Genomic DNA, 17,228 nt, shown 5'->3' on the forward strand with positions numbered 1-17,228 from the left:
CCAGCGAATCACCGAGGCCGCCTGCCGCGAGCAGAGCTGGGCTGGATGCAGGCCGCTGGGGCCCGGGGAGGACAAGGCGGCCCTGCCGGGCGGAAGGACAGGCTCGCTCGCGGCCAACTCTGCCCTGGCCAGCAGCGCGCAGGTCGCAAGGAAAAACTCAAACCCAGTAGTTGGGGACGGGCATCAGGAAGCCTCAAAGGCCCCTTATGGATGGGGCGCAGGGGAGCTGAGGAGCAGGGGGTGAAAGCAGCAGATGCCCCACTTCAGAAAAAACTTACAACATATAAAGCTGGGACCAGAGCTACTCTTGGTGGCGAATTTTAACGAACAATTTGGTCTCGGATGTGTAGGGGCCTGGAGGCTGCACAGATAATTTTAAGACCCCAAAGGCCTTGGGCAAAGAAAACTTGGGCGGGGTGGGTGGTGAGAAACACGAAGTACGTTTTTTCTTCCGTTGTTTTAGCCTTTCAAAATTTTGATCTCAGTAAAAACAAAAGGTTTTTGGTGGTGGCGAGTGGGAGGGGGGGTGGGGAGGGGGCAGGGGAAGGAAAAGCAACCAGTTCAGTGCAGGAGTGAAGCTCGAAATGAAAAGACAATGGAGATACTGGTGTGTGTATGTCAGGGAAGGGGGGGCTGCTTCTGAGGAAGGGGGTCGTTTTTAATCCCGAGGTGCAGGAGCGAGGACGCAGCCCCTCACGTATTCTAACACACACTGCGAAAGGAAGAGGGCAGCCCCAAATGAAATGGGGCGCAATGACTGAGCTACCAGCAAAGGAAATCGCACCCAATAATAGGACCCAATCTGAGAAAAAAAAAAAAAAAGGGTGGGGGCGGAGAGGGCGGGTGGAGGGAGTTGTTAACTGGGGCCGCACAATGGAATTAATGAGATTACCCTGGGTAATTAGGCCGCCCGCCCACTTTGGCCCGCTGGCTGCTGGGCCGCAGAATGGAAAAGATTAGGTTAATTTCATTAATTTGCAATCCACAATCTCTTTTCAGGCCACAGAACCCCCTCCTCTTTAGCACTTCTACCCTGCCGCCCGCTCTAAGCGCCCCCCCCTCCAGTTCCCACCAACACCCCACCCCACCCCGCCCCCCCCTCCAAAGAAAAGAAAGGGCCAAATCGGGCTCTGTTTGTCATCTGCCTATTACCAGGAACTAAATCCAGGATGACGTCGACTCCGTATAAAACCAACTAGAGGTTGAACAGCCCGAGCGCCGTCCTCCCGCGGGTTGAGCTGGGCGCGGGGCGGGCGGAGCAGGCGCGCGGGCGCAGGGGGCGGGGAGGGGCGCGCACAGAGTCTTCGCCGGCTGCGTCTCTTTCGCTTTGGTCCGCGACGGGAGGAGCAGGAGCCCCCCAGCCCCCACCACACTCGGAGACTCGCTCTTCCGCGCGTCCTCGCCGCCCCCGGTCCCAGCGCGGGGCTCGGGGATGCCCGCCAGCATGTTCAGCATCGACAACATCCTGGCCGCCCGGCCGCGCGGCAAGGACTCGGTGCTGCCAGTGGCGCCCAGCGCGGCGGCGCCCGTCGTCTTCCCGGCCCTGCACGGAGACGCGCTCTATGGCACGGGCGGCAGCGCCTCTTCGGACTATGGCGCCTTCTACCCGCGCCCCGTGGCCCCCAGCGGCGCGGGCCTGTCGGCCGCGGTCGGCGGCTCCCGCCTGGGCTACAACTACTATTACGGGCAGCTGCACGTGCAGGCGGCGCCCGTGGGCCCGGCCTGCTGCGGAGCCGTGCCGCCGCTGGGCGCCCAGCAGTGCTCCTGCGTCCCGACACCCCCAGGTAAGGTCCGGTCCAGCTCGTGGCCCCTGAGCGAGGAGGGAAAGGGGCGGGGGCGGCCCTGACTTGATTTACACTTTGCACAAACTTGAGTCCCCTTGCAAATCTGCCGCCGCCTCCCACTTTCATTTTTGCCTGGAGCGGGAGTTTGCTTGCTTCTTGGAAAACTTTGGGCGAGAGTTAGCGAAGTTGCTACTCAGTGCTTGCATGGGGAGACCAGGCTTTTAGGATTCCCGAGTGGAACTCCATCCCGCACCCCTGTTCCCTAGACACTCCCTTCCCCTTGTTTTGCTGTGTTTTACATCGGGGCTGGTCTGGGGCGGGCGGCTGGGGCTGGGCGCGCTGAGCCCCGGGCGAGGCTGGCTGACGGCGTCCTACTCCGCCGCAGGCTACGAGGGCCCGGGCTCCGTGCTGGTGTCCCCGGTGCCGCACCAGATGCTCCCCTACATGAACGTGGGCACGCTGTCGCGCACCGAGCTGCAGCTCCTCAACCAGCTGCACTGTCGGCGGAAGCGGCGGCACCGCACCATCTTTACGGATGAGCAGCTTGAAGCGCTGGAGAACCTTTTCCAGGAGACCAAGTACCCCGACGTGGGCACGCGCGAGCAGCTGGCCCGGAAGGTGCACCTCCGCGAGGAGAAGGTGGAGGTGAGCGCGCCCACTCGCCCCTCTCGCGGACCCAGCCCGGGGCTCGCTGCGCCGCACACCACAGCCCACAGGCCGGGCGCGCGCGTGCGTTTAGGCCCAGGAAGTTGGGGGTGGGGGTCTCCCAGCGGGAACGGGGGTCTCCGCCTGTTCTTGGTGGGCTCACGGCGGGGTTGGGGGCGTGTAGGAGGGTGGTGAATCTGAATTCTCCCTGGGCTGCCCTGTGGCCACGCTTTATTCCCGGGATGGCGAGGTTTGGGGGGGATGAGCGAATTTGAGTCTAATCGTTGTATTGCCCGCCGTTGCGCAACAGGTCTGGTTTAAGAACCGCCGGGCCAAATGGAGGCGGCAGAAACGGTCGTCGTCATCCGAGTCGGAAAACGCCGAGAAGTGGAACAAGGCGTCGTCCAAGGCGTCGCCGGCGAAGATGGAAGAAGGTAAAAGCGACTTGGACTCGGACAGCTGACAGCCGTGGGCCGGCGGTGCCCGAGGCTGACTCGAAGGACTTGCACAGACGGACGATGCTACTTTCTTGCACACGCGCGGCCTTGCGGGGAGGGGATTGAGAGAAAGAAACGGCGTGTAAATAGTGTACAGACCGCGAGGGTCCGCGCCCCTCCAGCCAGGCCGGCGGCGCCGCGCTCCACACCGTAGTATTTATAGTTAAGTTAACTAACGGTGACCATACAATAAAGTGATGACGATTAGTTGGGCCACATGCTGTATTTCGTCGCCGCTCCTGCTCGCGCCTCTCATCAGCCTCGGGCCCAGGAAAAAGACTAGCTTTGGAAGGGAAATGGGGCAACTCTGATCTCTACCCCCAAATTGACATTCGGTGTAAAAAAGGCACCGACTGGCCAAACCCAAACTGATTGCAGTTGAGCGAATTCGGAGTCCTAGCGACCCCATAGGGCAGCGTAGAACTGCCCCTGTGGGTTTTGTAGACTCACTCTTTACAGGAGTTGAAGGCTTGACCTTTCCCCCCCTGAGCTGCTGCTGGTTTCCAACCGCTGACCTTGTGCTTAGCAGCCAAGGAGTAATCACCGCACCACCTGGTTGACAAGTAAATTTTGCCCTGGGGTGGGGAGTGGCATTGCTGGACCCAGAGCAAAACAAAAATTCTTCTCTATGGGAGCCCAGGAGCTAAAGCATCCTGAGGTTGGGGACTTTCTGGGCAGCCCACTATAGGATGCTCCAAGACTTGGAAACCCTCGGCTTAAGGAGGCAAGCCCCTCAGGCAGACTTAAGTTAGCTGGCTGGCATACCCCCTCCTGGGCCATGCTTTCTGGGTATTTGCCTGCCCCTCTCCCTCTGGGGTGCTTGAAGCTGAGCACTATGGCCCTTGGGGATCTTCCCACTGGTCTCAGTTCAGCACCAGCAGGGCCGTGGGAGGAGGCACCCCAGGAGTGGGGGGTTTGCGAGCCAACAGTTTCCAAAAGGGCTGGAGAAAGCCTCCTGGTGCCAGGATCATCGGCCAAAGAGGGTGCCATGGGCAAGGGTGGAGGCTGAGGAGCAGCCTGATAGGGCTTTGGGTGCCTGAACATTCCCTGTGATTTTTGCACCCAGTCCACTCCACTCCACTCCACAGTAGAGAAGGTAAAACTAACTGATCGCTCTTCCTGGGATGCTTGCTGTCAGAGGGAGCAGGTGATCTGGCTTTTCCTTAGCAGCCAGCCCTGAAAACCGCAGCCTGAGTTTGTTACGAAAACAATTAGTTTACACAGCAGTCCCGTTGAAGCTTTGCAAAGGGCAGCTCAAGTGCTCCCCTCTCAGCGGTGAAATGGTTCTTTGGAAATACCAAGTGACCACTGGTGAGGGCCTCTTCAAATGAGAAGCAGCTTTGGAGTAAGGAGGTGGGGGGCTGCAGGGCAGGAGTAGAGGAGTGGTCCCCTTCCAGCTAGCTTTGTTCTGGCTTCAACATGCTGTCAACGGGCAAGTTAGTTCACCTCTCTAACCCTCATCTCCTGGGTTTGCAAAACAGGGATGGTGACAGGGGTGTTGTGCATGTTTAAAGGGAGCAATTGATGAAGGTTGGTCCCCGGCTTAGAGGATTCCTGCAACTTAAGAATCCAACCACATGATTTTCACATAAGCAGTGGCTGTCGTGGTGGGTTCAAATCGACGATGGCGAGGAAGGCCCAGGACCTTCCGTTGAATGTAAGGGTCACTCAGTCGGAGCCAACTCGAGGGCACCGAACATTATTTCTTAGGGTCCACGCTTTGCCAGACCAGTACTACCAGGTGTTTGTGTCTGGCCTCATTCTGCTTTAATTGAAGGCCTCCCTAAGAGACGGAGATGGAAGAGGAAATGGAGGCTCAGCTGCGATGGTTAATAGTTTAAAACCGCATGCAGCTGCTCAGAGACAAAATAGCTCACGTCTTCCCAGGTGACGCGTCTATTCCAGCAGGGTTGGGACTGTATTTAAAATGAAACCATTTGGATGCATACACGGCCCCTCCCCGTTAGAAATAAGACGAGGCCTGCTCCCATGTCCTCACTCTCCCTCGGTCATTGTTGGAGCCCCGGGATGGTTGTCCTGTTGGAGTGGGATAAGTGAACCTGTGGGGGAGTCCAGGATGAGCCCTGGGCTTTCCATGCCTCTCCCAGGATCCTGGTTTTTTCCAGAACCACTCTAACACAGGACAGGAGCAGACAGCAACATTCCATCCTGAGAGATGACCTCTGTAAAGGGCTCTCGGGTTGTGCCTGCTTTGGCCTCAGTCTAGCTTTATGGGGTGTGTGTGGGGGAAGACCTTTAGTTCCTGGTATGTGAGGAATGGAGGGGTTCTTACCCTCTGAGCACTTGATGCAGATCCACTCTGAATGGGGTATGCCAGGGTGGGGGGGCAGGGGTTTGGGGCCCAGCAGTCCCACTCCTGCCATGTTCTCAAGAAGCAGGTATCTTAAGTGAGACAGACATGTCGGGGTGGCCTGTCACCTAGTCTTCTGCGTTCCCAGCCAGCTGTGAGGTATGGGGGGGGGGGGGGACTCACCCTGAGTGAAACCTGCCTGAGCTGGGAGGACTTGGGGGGTGGGTCACCAAGAAGGTTGGCCTTGCTGGTCATTGGGAATTGGCATTGCCATGTTGGCAAGTCTGGTGCCCGCATGTTCCAATCTGGTGCACCAGATAAGCCCAAGTGGCAAGGCCCCGGGACCCGATCCACATGCGCAAGCTGATGGGAGCTGGGGGTGAGCCCAGACTTTCCCTTTGGGTGGTTCTAGAGCCCTGCATACAAGGTCCCCAACTGCAGGTCATGGGGGGTTAGGGACGGGGTGTGTGAGGTTCAGGAATGAAGCTGCCACAGGGTGCCAGACTGACTCTGGCAGAAAAGCCCCCCTGCTAATCAGAACCCCTAACAATAGTCTAGCCCTGCCCCAAGCCTTTCCACACATCTTGGGCCCTGGGGTAGGTGGGGGCAGGGTGTGTAGCCCCAGGGGTGCTGGGGGCTCAGAAGACAAGGTTTTCCAAGGACACAGGAAGCAAGTGGCGTGGCGGCAGAGCAGGCCCTGCCCCCGCCCCCAGAGCTGAGGGGGCCCTTCCACAGCCCTCTCAGGGTGGAGGTGAGCTGAGAGTAACAACTTCCAGGTGCCGGGGCTGGAGGCAGCGGTGAGTGAGGGGAGGGGCAGAGGTGTGTGGCGAAAAGCAGCCTCTCAGGTGCTGCGGAGCTCAGAGGTCAGTGCATGCCGGCTGTCCTACAAGGCGAGCTGTGCTTGGAGAGCGAGACTGGTAACACGGCAGCCACACTGCATTTCGGTGCACTCGCATGGAGCTGCATTTTACTTTTGAATGAAGCACAATATCCTCATCTTTTTGACAGACACTGAAGCTGGGGCTCCTGTCTCCTGTGTGGGAGGGGCTGAGTGGGGCAGAGAGCTTTTCCCCCCTGAATTATATGAGATTCTTAATCCACTCAATTAAGGCACCGAGACTCTCCCCATACACCCAAAGATTCCGAAACCAGAAATCAAACATGGTGTGTGTGTGTGTGTGTGTGCGTGCGCGCGCGCGCGCGCTGTCATCAAATTGGTCCTGACTCACAAGGAGCCTGTGGGACAGAGTTGAATTGCTCCTTCGAGTTTCTGAGCTGGTGAATCATGGGAGCAGACGGTCCATCTTGCTCCCAAACAGTGGCTGGTGGGTTTGAACTGCCGACCTTAGAGTTGGCAGGCCAGTGCTTAACCCACTGGGGCAACCAGGGCTCCTTTCTGGAACTGAGCCCACCCACTGCTATTGTGTCATTTCCAACCTGCAGCGACCCCCTTGTATTGAGTTGCAGAGACTCTACATCGTTACAAGAGTACACAGCCTCATCGTTCTCCCTCAGAGTGGCTGGTGGGCTGGACCCCCACCCGTGGGACTTTGGAAGTTAGCAGACCCACTCTCAACTCACTGTACTGCCAGGGTCCTTTTCTATTGAGGGCACCCCCCCAAAAAAAATTCCCTGTCCCCGCATCAGTGATGAGGGACGCTGGGTGCAAATCTGCACGGTGCGGCAAATAGAACTCTTGTCACAGCAAGTCAGGCACAGGTCATGTCTGGCCTTTAGCCCCCCCCCCTCCCCCGCCGCCTGGGCCATTCCCTGCCCCCTTGCTGCCCCCTCACACACACACTGAGTGACCTGAGCCAGGTAGCATCAGCTCCAGTGGATCAGGTTCCTCCCTCACCTCTGGAAAGGCTGGGTGGAGGATTGGAATATAGTAAAAGCCCCATCGGAGAGTCTGACACATTCATTACTGTGGGCTTTTGAAAAGCACCCCAGATAATGCCCTCAGTAAGCAGGTTGGAATTAGGAATTAAGGAATGCTCCCTGCTTTTAATGGTGGTTGGTTTAGGAGCTTAGGCCTGGCCATGGTGTACACACAGGGTCAAGGCCGTGTGAAAGAAAAGTGACAACTTGGGGTGGGGCTGGGGGGGCCTTCCAGGCCAGGAAGCATCTGATAAGGCTTAATAAGCCAAATTCTCCGGAGAGATTTGACAACGGGGAGATTGCAGGGCGAAGACGGAGACAATGGGGACTGGATTTGGATTTGATTTCCAAGTTTACCGAAGCGACCTTGGGGCTTTGCAGAAGTCAACGAAAACGAAACCCAGCAGCCGCTGCGGAGACCGTGGAAGGGTCTGGACGGAATGGATCCAGGTGGGCCTTTGGCTCCCGAGGCCTCTCACTTATTGCAGGGGGAGAAGTGGGGTGGGGGAACCCCCAAGGCTGATCCCTAGAGCGATGTGGGGACGTGGATGGCCCTGGAATGGCGTGGCTTAGTTTGAACTGCAAGAAAAATAAAACTGCCATTGTCCTGGCCATCCTGGTGACCCACGGGGACAGAGGGGAAGATGGCCTGTTGTGGGATTTTCTGAGTGTGTGTGCAGACGCCATAGGTTTGGGATCCAACATTCTGCCTGGCCTATGAGTGTTCGGTCCCCGGAGCATTCATGGAGAAAAGTTAATTCCGCTCGCATCTCCTCCCCGCGCCTCGGGAATTCTTTTCCACTTGTATTCCTTCTGTTTTCCTAATTGCGAGCTTCTCCGGCGTCTGTGGACTAAATCAAGTGTCGGGGTTTAATAGAATAAACTGCATTTCTTGGTGTGCACACTGCACAGCCCCCCCCCCTGCCCCAAGCCCCTCAACCTGAACTGATTTCCAGACCTATAATTAGTGAGTTAATTTTAGCTGCCATGGACAGAGTTCAGAGGGCTGGCCCCAGGCCTGGCTGACTTCCTGGTTGTCCCACGGAGCCCAGGAAATGCGTCGGCCCCGTGGCGTCATCTGTGATGCTGACCGGGGACCAGGCTGCTGGCCTGGCTCATGGAGTCGCAGGTCCTGCTGGGTCCCGGAAGGCTCCACACCTCTCGATTCCCAGACGTGAACACTTGGCCACTTGCTTCCAACATGAGGGGAGGGGAAGAGAGAGACTTTCGGAATAAGAATTTCTCTGTTGTCCAGCCACCGGAGAAAGGTGGTGGTGGCCACAGATGGCCTGTCCTCGGGACGGTGTCCCTGTGTGGCCACTCAGCCATATGCAGGAATGCCCTGCTGGAGAAGATGCTGCCTCTGGGGGGTGAATTTGTAGACCAAGGCGTCTGATGTGCTCAGAAAGAGGCCCTATAGATGCCCGTGCAGGGCAGCCTGGGGTTGGCGTGGCCTGGACTCCCTGCACAGTGCTCTAAATGCATCCAAAAGAGTCTAAAGGTCACCCTGCACAGCTGAGCGGTGCTTCCAGGTGGAGGCCAGTGAATTCTTTGCAAACCCACACAGTACTAGCTTGGCAGGGACCAGAGAAATCCAGTTGCCCTTTCCATGCCCTGGGGATGTCTCCCATGAGTCGTCACCCCAGAGGAACATTTCTTCTTGAGGTGCTGCGCGAAATGCGGGTGACGGGAAGCCCTGGGGTGGGTGGAGCATACTCAGGTGGTTTTGTTCCAAAAGGAATTCATATTTAACCCCCAAACGAAGTGAACCGCTTTGGAAAGCTGTGGTTTTTCTCTCCTCTTCTGAACGTAACCCCGGGAGGCACGTTGGTGGCCACACGGCCACCGGGGCAGGACGCTGGAACACTGGCAGCCTTTGCTGCGTTTTATTCCTGCGGTCGCTGGGTTTCTTTTGCTTCGTTCTCTTCTTTGTTGCACGCCTGTAGGACTCCCGACGTGACTGGGCTACCGCGGAGACGGTCCCTTTGCCCACGGCTTGAGGAGAAGCCGCGAGTTTTGTTTCAGTTCAGGACTGTGAGGTGGCTGACCCTGGGCACAATGTCAGCTGGGGAAGCACCACCCGTTGCTGAGCTGCAGTGGACGACACTCTGAGCGGATAGTAGGACTTGGAGGTGGACTGCTGTTTGTGTGCTCATGCGTCTTGTTCTAAAGCAGTGGTTCGCAACCTTCCTCATGCCGCGGCCCTTTAACACAGTTCCTCATGTGGTGGCGACCTCCAACCATGAAATTATTTTCGTTGCTACTTCATCACTGTCATTTTGCTACTGTTATGAATAGTCATGTAAATATCTGATCTGCGGGATGTATTTTCATGGTCACAAATTGAACATCATGAAAGCATAGTGATTCATCACAAAACAATGTATCTTTCTATATTGTAAAATATCTATTTCTAATGACAAGTAAATAAAATTTTGTCTTGAAGTGTGGTGTAGCATGGGTAACTGTCTTCACTCCTGGTACTCATATGTAGGATTATCTTCATGTGGGTGGACCTGCTTGGGGATGGATAGAGGAGCGGTGTCTGGTTCCTAAGATCATCAGAAATAGGTGTTTTCCGATGGTCTTAGGCGACCCCTGTGAAAGGGTCATGCGACCCCCAAAGGGTTGTAACACACAGGTTGAGAACCACTGTTCTAAAGGTGATGCAAAAAATAAAAAGTAACTTTTCGGGGTCATTCTCCTGGGCAGAATCTTGTCTCCTCCCCTGAGCAGCCCTGGGAAGCCGGGGGAGGGGCCACATCCCCTTACTCTAATCTCAAATAATATTATAGTAAATAGGATAGTTCCTCCCTCGAGCCCCTGCTGTGCGCTTACCACCTGTGTCTTACAGAGTCCACCTGTGTCCCCCTGAGAGACCTGGGGGATGCAGGTCAGGGCACTTGGCCGTCGCCTTGGAGGAAAAGTTGGCGTTTCAAGTGCACCAGAGGACCCTCTGAGGTCCTCTGGAAAACGCAGCCTTCAGACCTCTCAGCAGCCAGTTCTGTTTGCACATGCGAGGCCCCTGCGTTGGAAGAGACCCGGTGGGAACTTTTTTTTTAATGTCCCTGTGGGGTTAACACCCTTGCTGGCATTTTTTTTTTTTTTGGCAGAGGGTCAGATGGCTCATCCCACTGAGGAAGGCGGATTCTTGGGCGATTCATTCCAAAATGTGCCTGCACTCTGAGACTACATCACTAAGTAAACAGCGACTGGGAGGTCCGGGTGCCAGTCTGCCCGGTCACCGGCAAGCCATGTGACCTGTGCACTCAGCCCCTAATTCCCCAAAGGGGAGGCTGATAGCCTGCTGGGGGTTAAAACAGGGTGGTTGAGGCGGATGCCTGGGAGCAGCACGTCCTGCAATTTGCGTGCGCAGAAACGGAATCACTGGGAGATTCCCAAGCCTTCACAGTAGCCCCATGTTCTGCGGGGGTGTTTGAGACTGTTGAATAATAATTAAAACCAACAAAACAGGTCTGAACGGTCCACCCCACCAAGCTCACCATAAAAGGTAGAAAAGCAAAACTCCAAATAGTCACCGGTGGTGCACAATGGAGAATGCCGTTGCCATGGTTACCGCCATGGGGGGAAAAAAAAACCCAAACCAAACTCCCTGCCATCACATGGGGGCCGACCCCTAACAACCCTACAGGACAGGGTAGACTATCACTCTTACCCGAGTGGAAGCCCCTCTTTCTCCCAGGGTGTCGTGCAATAAAAAAAAAACGTCAATGCAGTCTGAGGTGCAGAACTAAAATAAAAGTTGACAGACCCTTAGCAGCAAGCTCGATTAAGACGCCCTCCACCCAGTCAGCTGTCTTACAAGGGTGCTGGTTCTGGCTAGGAGGCACTCTGGTGGTGCAAGGGGCTGAGCATCGGGTCAAGGGTCATGGGTTCCAACCCACCAATAGCAGCTGCTCGGAGGAGCAGAGGAGGCTTTCTGGGGCTCGGTGCCCATGGAAGAGTCCGCTCAGGCACCCTCCTCCCCCCAGCCTCTCCCCCCAACCCCAAAGGTTCCACAACAGCATTTGACCTCTGCCCCAGTGTAGAAAGGCCCTGGTGGTGGGTGCAGTGGGGCTGCAAACCCCAAGGTCACGGTTCAGACCCAGCAGCCATTCCACCAGCAAGACGAGACTGACCGCTTCCGTGCAGATTCACAGCCTCAGAAACCCCCCGGCGTGGTAGTGGCAGAGGGCTCCAGAGTGAGGACCGGCTGGGTGCCATCGGCCTGCTGCGCCATGCTGCTGTAGGTGCTGGGGACCAGTCCTTGCCCTCATGGAGTTTCCGTTCTGTTGGGGGGCATCGTTCTCACCACACAAGTAGACAGGTGACCAAGTTGCACCGACAGGTGCTGTGATGAAGGAGCCTGGTGAGGAGCCACCAAAGCGGGTGGCAACTACGGCCCCAGGGCCAATCCAGCCTTGTGTCTATGTTTGTAAATAAAATTTTATTGGAAACAGCTGTTGCCCGTTTCTTGATGCGTTTTCTGTGATGGCTTTCCTGGATCTGACAGCTGCGTTGCCACGCAGACAATATGGCCCATGACACCAAAATTATCGACTATCTGATCCTTCACCGAAGACTGCTGACTGCTGGTCTAAATCAAGGTTAGCGTCTCAACCCAAAAGGGGGTCCATGGCTAATCAGTGACGGGCCAGGGTTTAACTGGGCTCGCCTTTGGCGTAGTGGTTACACATCAGGCTGCCAACCACCAGGTGAGCAGTTCGAGGACCAGCCACTCCTCGGGAGACAGACAAGGCTTTCTACTCCCGGAAAGAGTTAGTCTCGGAATCCCACAGAGCAGGAATCCCACAGAGCCTTGCCCTATAGTATCGGCTCGCTGTGAGTTATAGCTCACTGGTGGCAGTGGGTTCTTGGTCTGTCTGCATGGGGAGGAGGGGCCAGGGTGGAGGATGAGAGGCAGAACTCCATAGGGGACCAAGCCCTCACCTTTTCCGTGACACGGTCTTCATGTCCAAGAAACGTTCAGGGCAACATATAAACAGCAATAACTAAAATACACGAATAAAAATAACTAAACTCGCCGTAACTCTACAGAAGTTGAAAGCCTTTGTCTTCCGCTGCACGCTGGTGGTTCTCAGCTCGCGATCTTGCGGTGAACAGCTGCCCCCCTCCCCCCTCTGGCAGAACCTACCACACCACCTGGGCTCCTGAATGGAAGACTAATGTAACCGAAACTGTTGCAACCCAGGAAGACTTCCTGGAGGAAGAGAGGGGCAGGGGGGCTCAGACCTGGCCCAACAGAGCAGAGGCATGGCCACAGGAAGGTATGGTGGCTGAGAGGATAGGATAGCTGAAGGCTGGGATAGCGCTCACATGGCGTCCAAGTCCCCCCAGTGGTTCGCCTCCACCCCCATCCCAACCCTGACAGCCAGCCAAGGAGCCTGGGCATGTTTATCCCAGTTCTGAGCACTGAACATGGCAGGCTTTTGTTTCTGGAAGACCTTTTTATTGGTTAATTAATTTTAGAAAAGTTAAAATAAAAAGTAACCCTTACCTGTTGATGCCAAGTGATTGTCTAGGACAGAGCAGAACTGCCTGGCTGGCTTTCCAAGACTGTGATCTCTAGGGAAGCAGCTCGCTACATCTTTCTCTCACAGAGCGGCTGGTGGATTCGAACCATTGCCTTCTCAGTTAGCAGCCGAGAGCTCAGCCACAGTGCCACCAGACCTCATTTAATCACCATTCAAATTGGTAAAAATCAAATCTGATTTGAACCCACTTTTTGTGCATGACAGGTTTTAGGGTTCAACGTCCCGTCTTGAAATACACAGACTAGCTGTCTTTGGAGCCAATTCTGTAAAATCCCTTGAACTTGCACATGGATCCTGCATCTCTCTCTTCCAGTAGAGCAGCATTTCAGATAGGACAAGGAGAAGATCTACACATTTATCAACCTTACCTCACTGCCACTGAGCCTATTCTGATTCACAGCAAATCTATAGGGCAGAGTAGAACGCCCACTGTGGTTTTTCCAGATGGTAAATCTTCATGGGAGAAGAAAGCCTCATCTTTCTCCCACGGAGCTGCTGGTGGTTTCAAACTGCTGACCTTTGGTCTGGTTCCAGCATCAGGTGGACAGCCCTTCCTGGTCCAGTGGTTCTCAACCTTCCTAATGCCGTAACCCTTTCATACAGTTCCTTATGTTGTGGTGACCCCTATCCCCCACTGCCAACCATAAAATTATTTTCGTTGCTACTTCATAACTGTGATTTTGCTACTATTATGAATCGGGTGACCCCTGTGAAAGGGTCGTTCTACCCCCTTGGGGAGTTGCGACCCACAGGTTGAGGACCGCTGTGGTAAGCAGATGGTCCAGGTGCTACTCCCTCCAGGCCGTCTTCCTGAATTACATCAGCCTATCTCCTGCTCTCAGAGGCAGGTCTTCTGACAGGGGGACATCTAAGAGTTCATTAACACACTCAGACGTGATCAGGGTTCACTGCCATGGCCCCTTCCCCAAACAAGTCAAGCTTGGAAGAGTCTCCTGTCTCAAAAAGAGTATCTGTCTTTTTCCCTGCCTCTCAGGGTAGACCTCCAGGACTTTAGACTTTACTACGATGCTCGCCCTGGAAGGCCCAGAGGGGTAATCTCTACAAGCCCCCGCAGGTCGTAGGCCCACCTGGAGGGGCTGTGTTAGCTCACTGGCTTGGGTTTCTCTTTCAGCAGCTGCCTCTGCAGGAAGGGGTGCAGGACCAGTCCATTTGGACAATAAACAGTCAGTGCATATGGGTGAAGCTTTTGGTGGACCCGGAGTGATCTTTGCAAACGACTTCTCGTTGGTTCCCTGCCACATCCCTTGGAGGGCAAGTCCCCGGGAAGTGCAAAACGAAGGTGCCTTGGAAGAAAGGGCTTGGGATCCACTTCTGGAAATCCCGCCGTTGAAAATCCCGCGAAGCATCCCAGAAGTGGGAGTGGGTTTGATGACAACCACTTTTCCTTTTTTTTTTATTTTTCTTCATTACAAAGGAGCCCTGGTTGGGCTTACTCAATGGGCTTCTAACTTCAAGGTCACTAGTTCAAAACTACCAGCCACTCTGCGGGAGAAAGAGGAGGCTCTCTAGTCTTGTCAAGAGCGAACCGTTTGGAAACCCACGGAGCAGTTCTGCCCTGTCCTGGAGGCTGTCTGAGACGGCATCCACTCCTGCCGTGAGTTTGGTTTTTTGGTTCCCCATTACAAGCACACCCGAGAGGGGACAGGCTACATGGGAGGGACAGGGAGAGGTGGGGGCTGGCAGAGCACAGCGGAAGACTTGGGGAGGGGGCTGTTCCCTCTTTCTGTGCTGGACCCTCTGTCAGGGAGGCCACTGTGGCCTGCGGTGCAGCCTTCTGAAATCCCTCATCTTCTAAGGCTCGGGCAAGCAGTGGCTTGGGACTCAGGACCTCAGTCTCTGACCGTGCGTGGGAACGTGGATAAGACTCCTCCCCCCATGAGCCCCAGCATCCCACCTATAAGTTCAGTGCACTTCAACAGGTGTGTATTCCGTGCTTATTATGGGTTGGAAGGAGCCCTGGTGGCGTAGTGTTTACCTGTTGGGCTGCTAACCGTAAATTCCGCAGTTCAAAAGCACCATCTACTCCAAGGGAAAGAGATGGGGCTGTCCACTCCCATAAAGAGTTACAGTCTCAGAACCTCATGGGCAGTTCTACCCTGTCCTACTGGGTTATGAGTCAGCATGGACTCAATGGCAGTGAGTTGAGTGAGTTATGGATTGGTGCATAATGGTTACACATTGGGCTGCCAACCGCAAGGCCAGCAGTTCAAAACCACTAGCCAGCTCGGTGAGAGAAAGTGATGCTTTCTACTCCCATAAAGAGTTAGTCTTGGAAACTCACAGTGGGCAGTTCTACCCTCTCATATAGGGCTGCTATAAGTCAGAATTGAGTTTGCTTTTTCAGTTTTTAATATGGCTCAGATAAGGAGTCCTGGGTGGCAGTGTGGGGTAAGCGCTGGACCGCTTGGCGGTTCAAACCCACCAGCCACTCCTTGGGAGATAAAGGAGGCTGTATGCTCCCATAAAGATCTAAGGCCTCAGAAACTCACAAGGGCAGTGCTACTCTCTCCTGCAGGGTTGCCAGTGAGTCAGAACTGACTTGATGGTAGTGAACATGGCATGTCAGAGGAGGAGTAGCTCGAACCCCCAGCTGCTCCTTGGTAGGGGTGGAGGGAGGTGAGACTATGTGCTGCTATGAAGATTACAATCTTGGAAACCCAGTAAAAGATCGCTGTGCTTCAGCTTGGACTCACTTGGCAGTAAGTTATGCACCAAGTAGGCTATTGGACACTGGGAATTAAAGCTCATCTCTGCTAGGTGGCCAACCAGCGCCTTTGAGTGAATTTTGCCTTATGGCGACCCTCGACCCCACGTCTGTCAGTGTAGAATGTGCTCCGTCGGGTTTTCAGTGGCCGGCTTTTCAGAAGGGGATCGCCCGGCCTTTCCTTCTCGACTCCAGACTGCTCTGGGTGAACTGGAAGCTCCAACTTTTCGGTGAGCAGCTAAACTCATTAACCGTTTGTCCCACCTCAAGTGGCTGGACGAGTTGTCTGGTCCTAAGGTCTAAGCTGAAATGGCTGCTGGGTACCATCGTGTGGATTCTGTCTCAGAGCGACCCCGACCCTCCGCACCACAGAACCAAACCCCACCGGCTCCTGCCCACCCTGGCGATTGCTGTTGTCTCTGAGCCCGTGGCTGCAGCCGCTGTGTCAGCCCACCCCACTGATGGCCGCCTCTTTGTCACTGATTCCCTGCTGCATCGAGCATGATGCCTTTCTCCAGAGACTCCTCCCTCCTGACAGCATGTCCCAAACCTACGAGAGGACATCGCTCTCCGCTTCTCAGGAACATGCTGGCTGTCTTTCCCCACGACTGCTGTGCGTGTTCCTCTCGGACTGCCATGATGCAGCCGGTCTTCCTCACCAGCACCCCAAGTCGACGCATCGGCTCTTCTCTGGTCTCCGCTCTCCCTTGTCCAGCTGTCACAGGCGTAGGAGGTGGTCAGAAACCACGACTCAGGCCAGGCGCACCTTCGTCCTCCAGGTGACCTGGATATCATCTCAGGATGAGTGAATAACTAAGGGGACAGGTGCCTCTCCCCACCTGTAGCAGGGGGCTTCAAAAGGTGCGTGGAAGCGGAATCGAAGAACCACAGCTTTTCTCCACGAGCTGTCTGAAGCCCCCCTGTACGCATGCTGTCATCATTCCTCTTCTATGGCCTGTCTCTGGTGACAAACGCCTGGCTGGGCCCTGCAGCACCCATGTCTGTCCCTCCCTCCACTCGTCAGTCCCTAGGCACCATCCTCTCCAGAGGAAGCTGAAGGCGGGTGGGAGGGGCCTGATGCTACAGAATTGGTTGTTGGTTTTTTTGCAGAGTCCAGGATCAGGTGAGGTGGCCAAGTGCTGGCGCCTTCATAGGTCAGCAGGGGAGGTCAAGGCCTAACGCCAACTCTGCTCAGAGCCTGAATGTCCAGGGAGGGAGGACCACCTTTTCCTTGGCTGGCCTGGGGTTTGGTTCCCTCTGCTTCGGTTTGTTTTCCTGCCCCAGGTCCGGCTCTCAGAGCTCCCAGAAGTAGGACCCTGCATCCCACAGGCTTTGGATGTGTACACAGTTGCCTCTCTGGCACCCCAGGGTCCAGATGTGGCCCTTGGGCAAGTTGCCTAACTGCCCTGAGCATCCGGCTTCCCACCTGAAGGACCATAAGGGCCAAGCGCTCTAGAAAAGGGTATGTTCCGAGCTCTGGGTACCTGTCAGGGACTGTTTCTGCCCTCACCTGTCTGTTCAGGGAAGCAGCCATCCCTGGGGCATAGCGATTAAACGTTTGCCTGCTAACCATGAGGTGGGCAGTTCAAGTCCACCTGCCACTCCGCAAAAGTGGCCGTCTGCTCCTGCAAAGAGGACAGCCTTGGGAGCCTTCTGGGGCAGGTCTGTCCTGTCCTGGAGGGCTGCTATGAGTGGAAATCAGCTTGATGGCCACAGGAGGCCCTCCGTGGCTCGAGTGGCTGATGTGCTGGGCTGTGGACCCAAACGCTGGCTGTTCAAACCCACCCAGAAGCAACTTGGAAGAAAGGCCTGGTGACCGCCTTCTGAAAGGTC

General features: G+C 55.5%; 1 protein-coding gene across 1 annotated transcript; it reads left to right on the forward strand.

The window, feature by feature from the left end:
* Positions 1-1,432: 1,432 nt before the first annotated feature.
* GSC (goosecoid homeobox) lies at positions 1,433-3,133 on the forward strand. The gene is made up of 3 exons (XM_004698781.2): positions 1,433-1,784; positions 2,170-2,429; positions 2,740-3,133. The coding sequence occupies exons 1-3, from the start codon at positions 1,433-1,435 to the stop codon at positions 2,890-2,892; spliced, it is 765 nt and encodes a 254-aa protein (XP_004698838.1). The 3' UTR covers positions 2,893-3,133.
* Positions 3,134-17,228: the final 14,095 nt, after the last annotated feature.

Source organism: Echinops telfairi, unplaced genomic scaffold (genome assembly GCF_000313985.2).
Source record: "Echinops telfairi isolate 266 unplaced genomic scaffold, ASM31398v2 ScPeMD7_18;HRSCAF=68, whole genome shotgun sequence".
In the NCBI taxonomy this organism is placed as follows: Eukaryota; Metazoa; Chordata; class Mammalia; order Afrosoricida; family Tenrecidae; genus Echinops; species Echinops telfairi.

Coding starts and splice junctions, on each gene's coding strand:
- GSC (XM_004698781.2), top strand. CDS start 1,433: ATGCCCGCCAGCATGTTCAGCATCGACAACATCCTGGCCGCCCGGCCG. Junction 1,785..2,169: donor CTGCGTCCCGACACCCCCAG/GTAAGGTCCGGT, acceptor ACTCCGCCGCAG/GCTACGAGGGCCCGGGCTCC. Junction 2,430..2,739: donor TCCGCGAGGAGAAGGTGGAG/GTGAGCGCGCCC, acceptor GTTGCGCAACAG/GTCTGGTTTAAGAACCGCCG.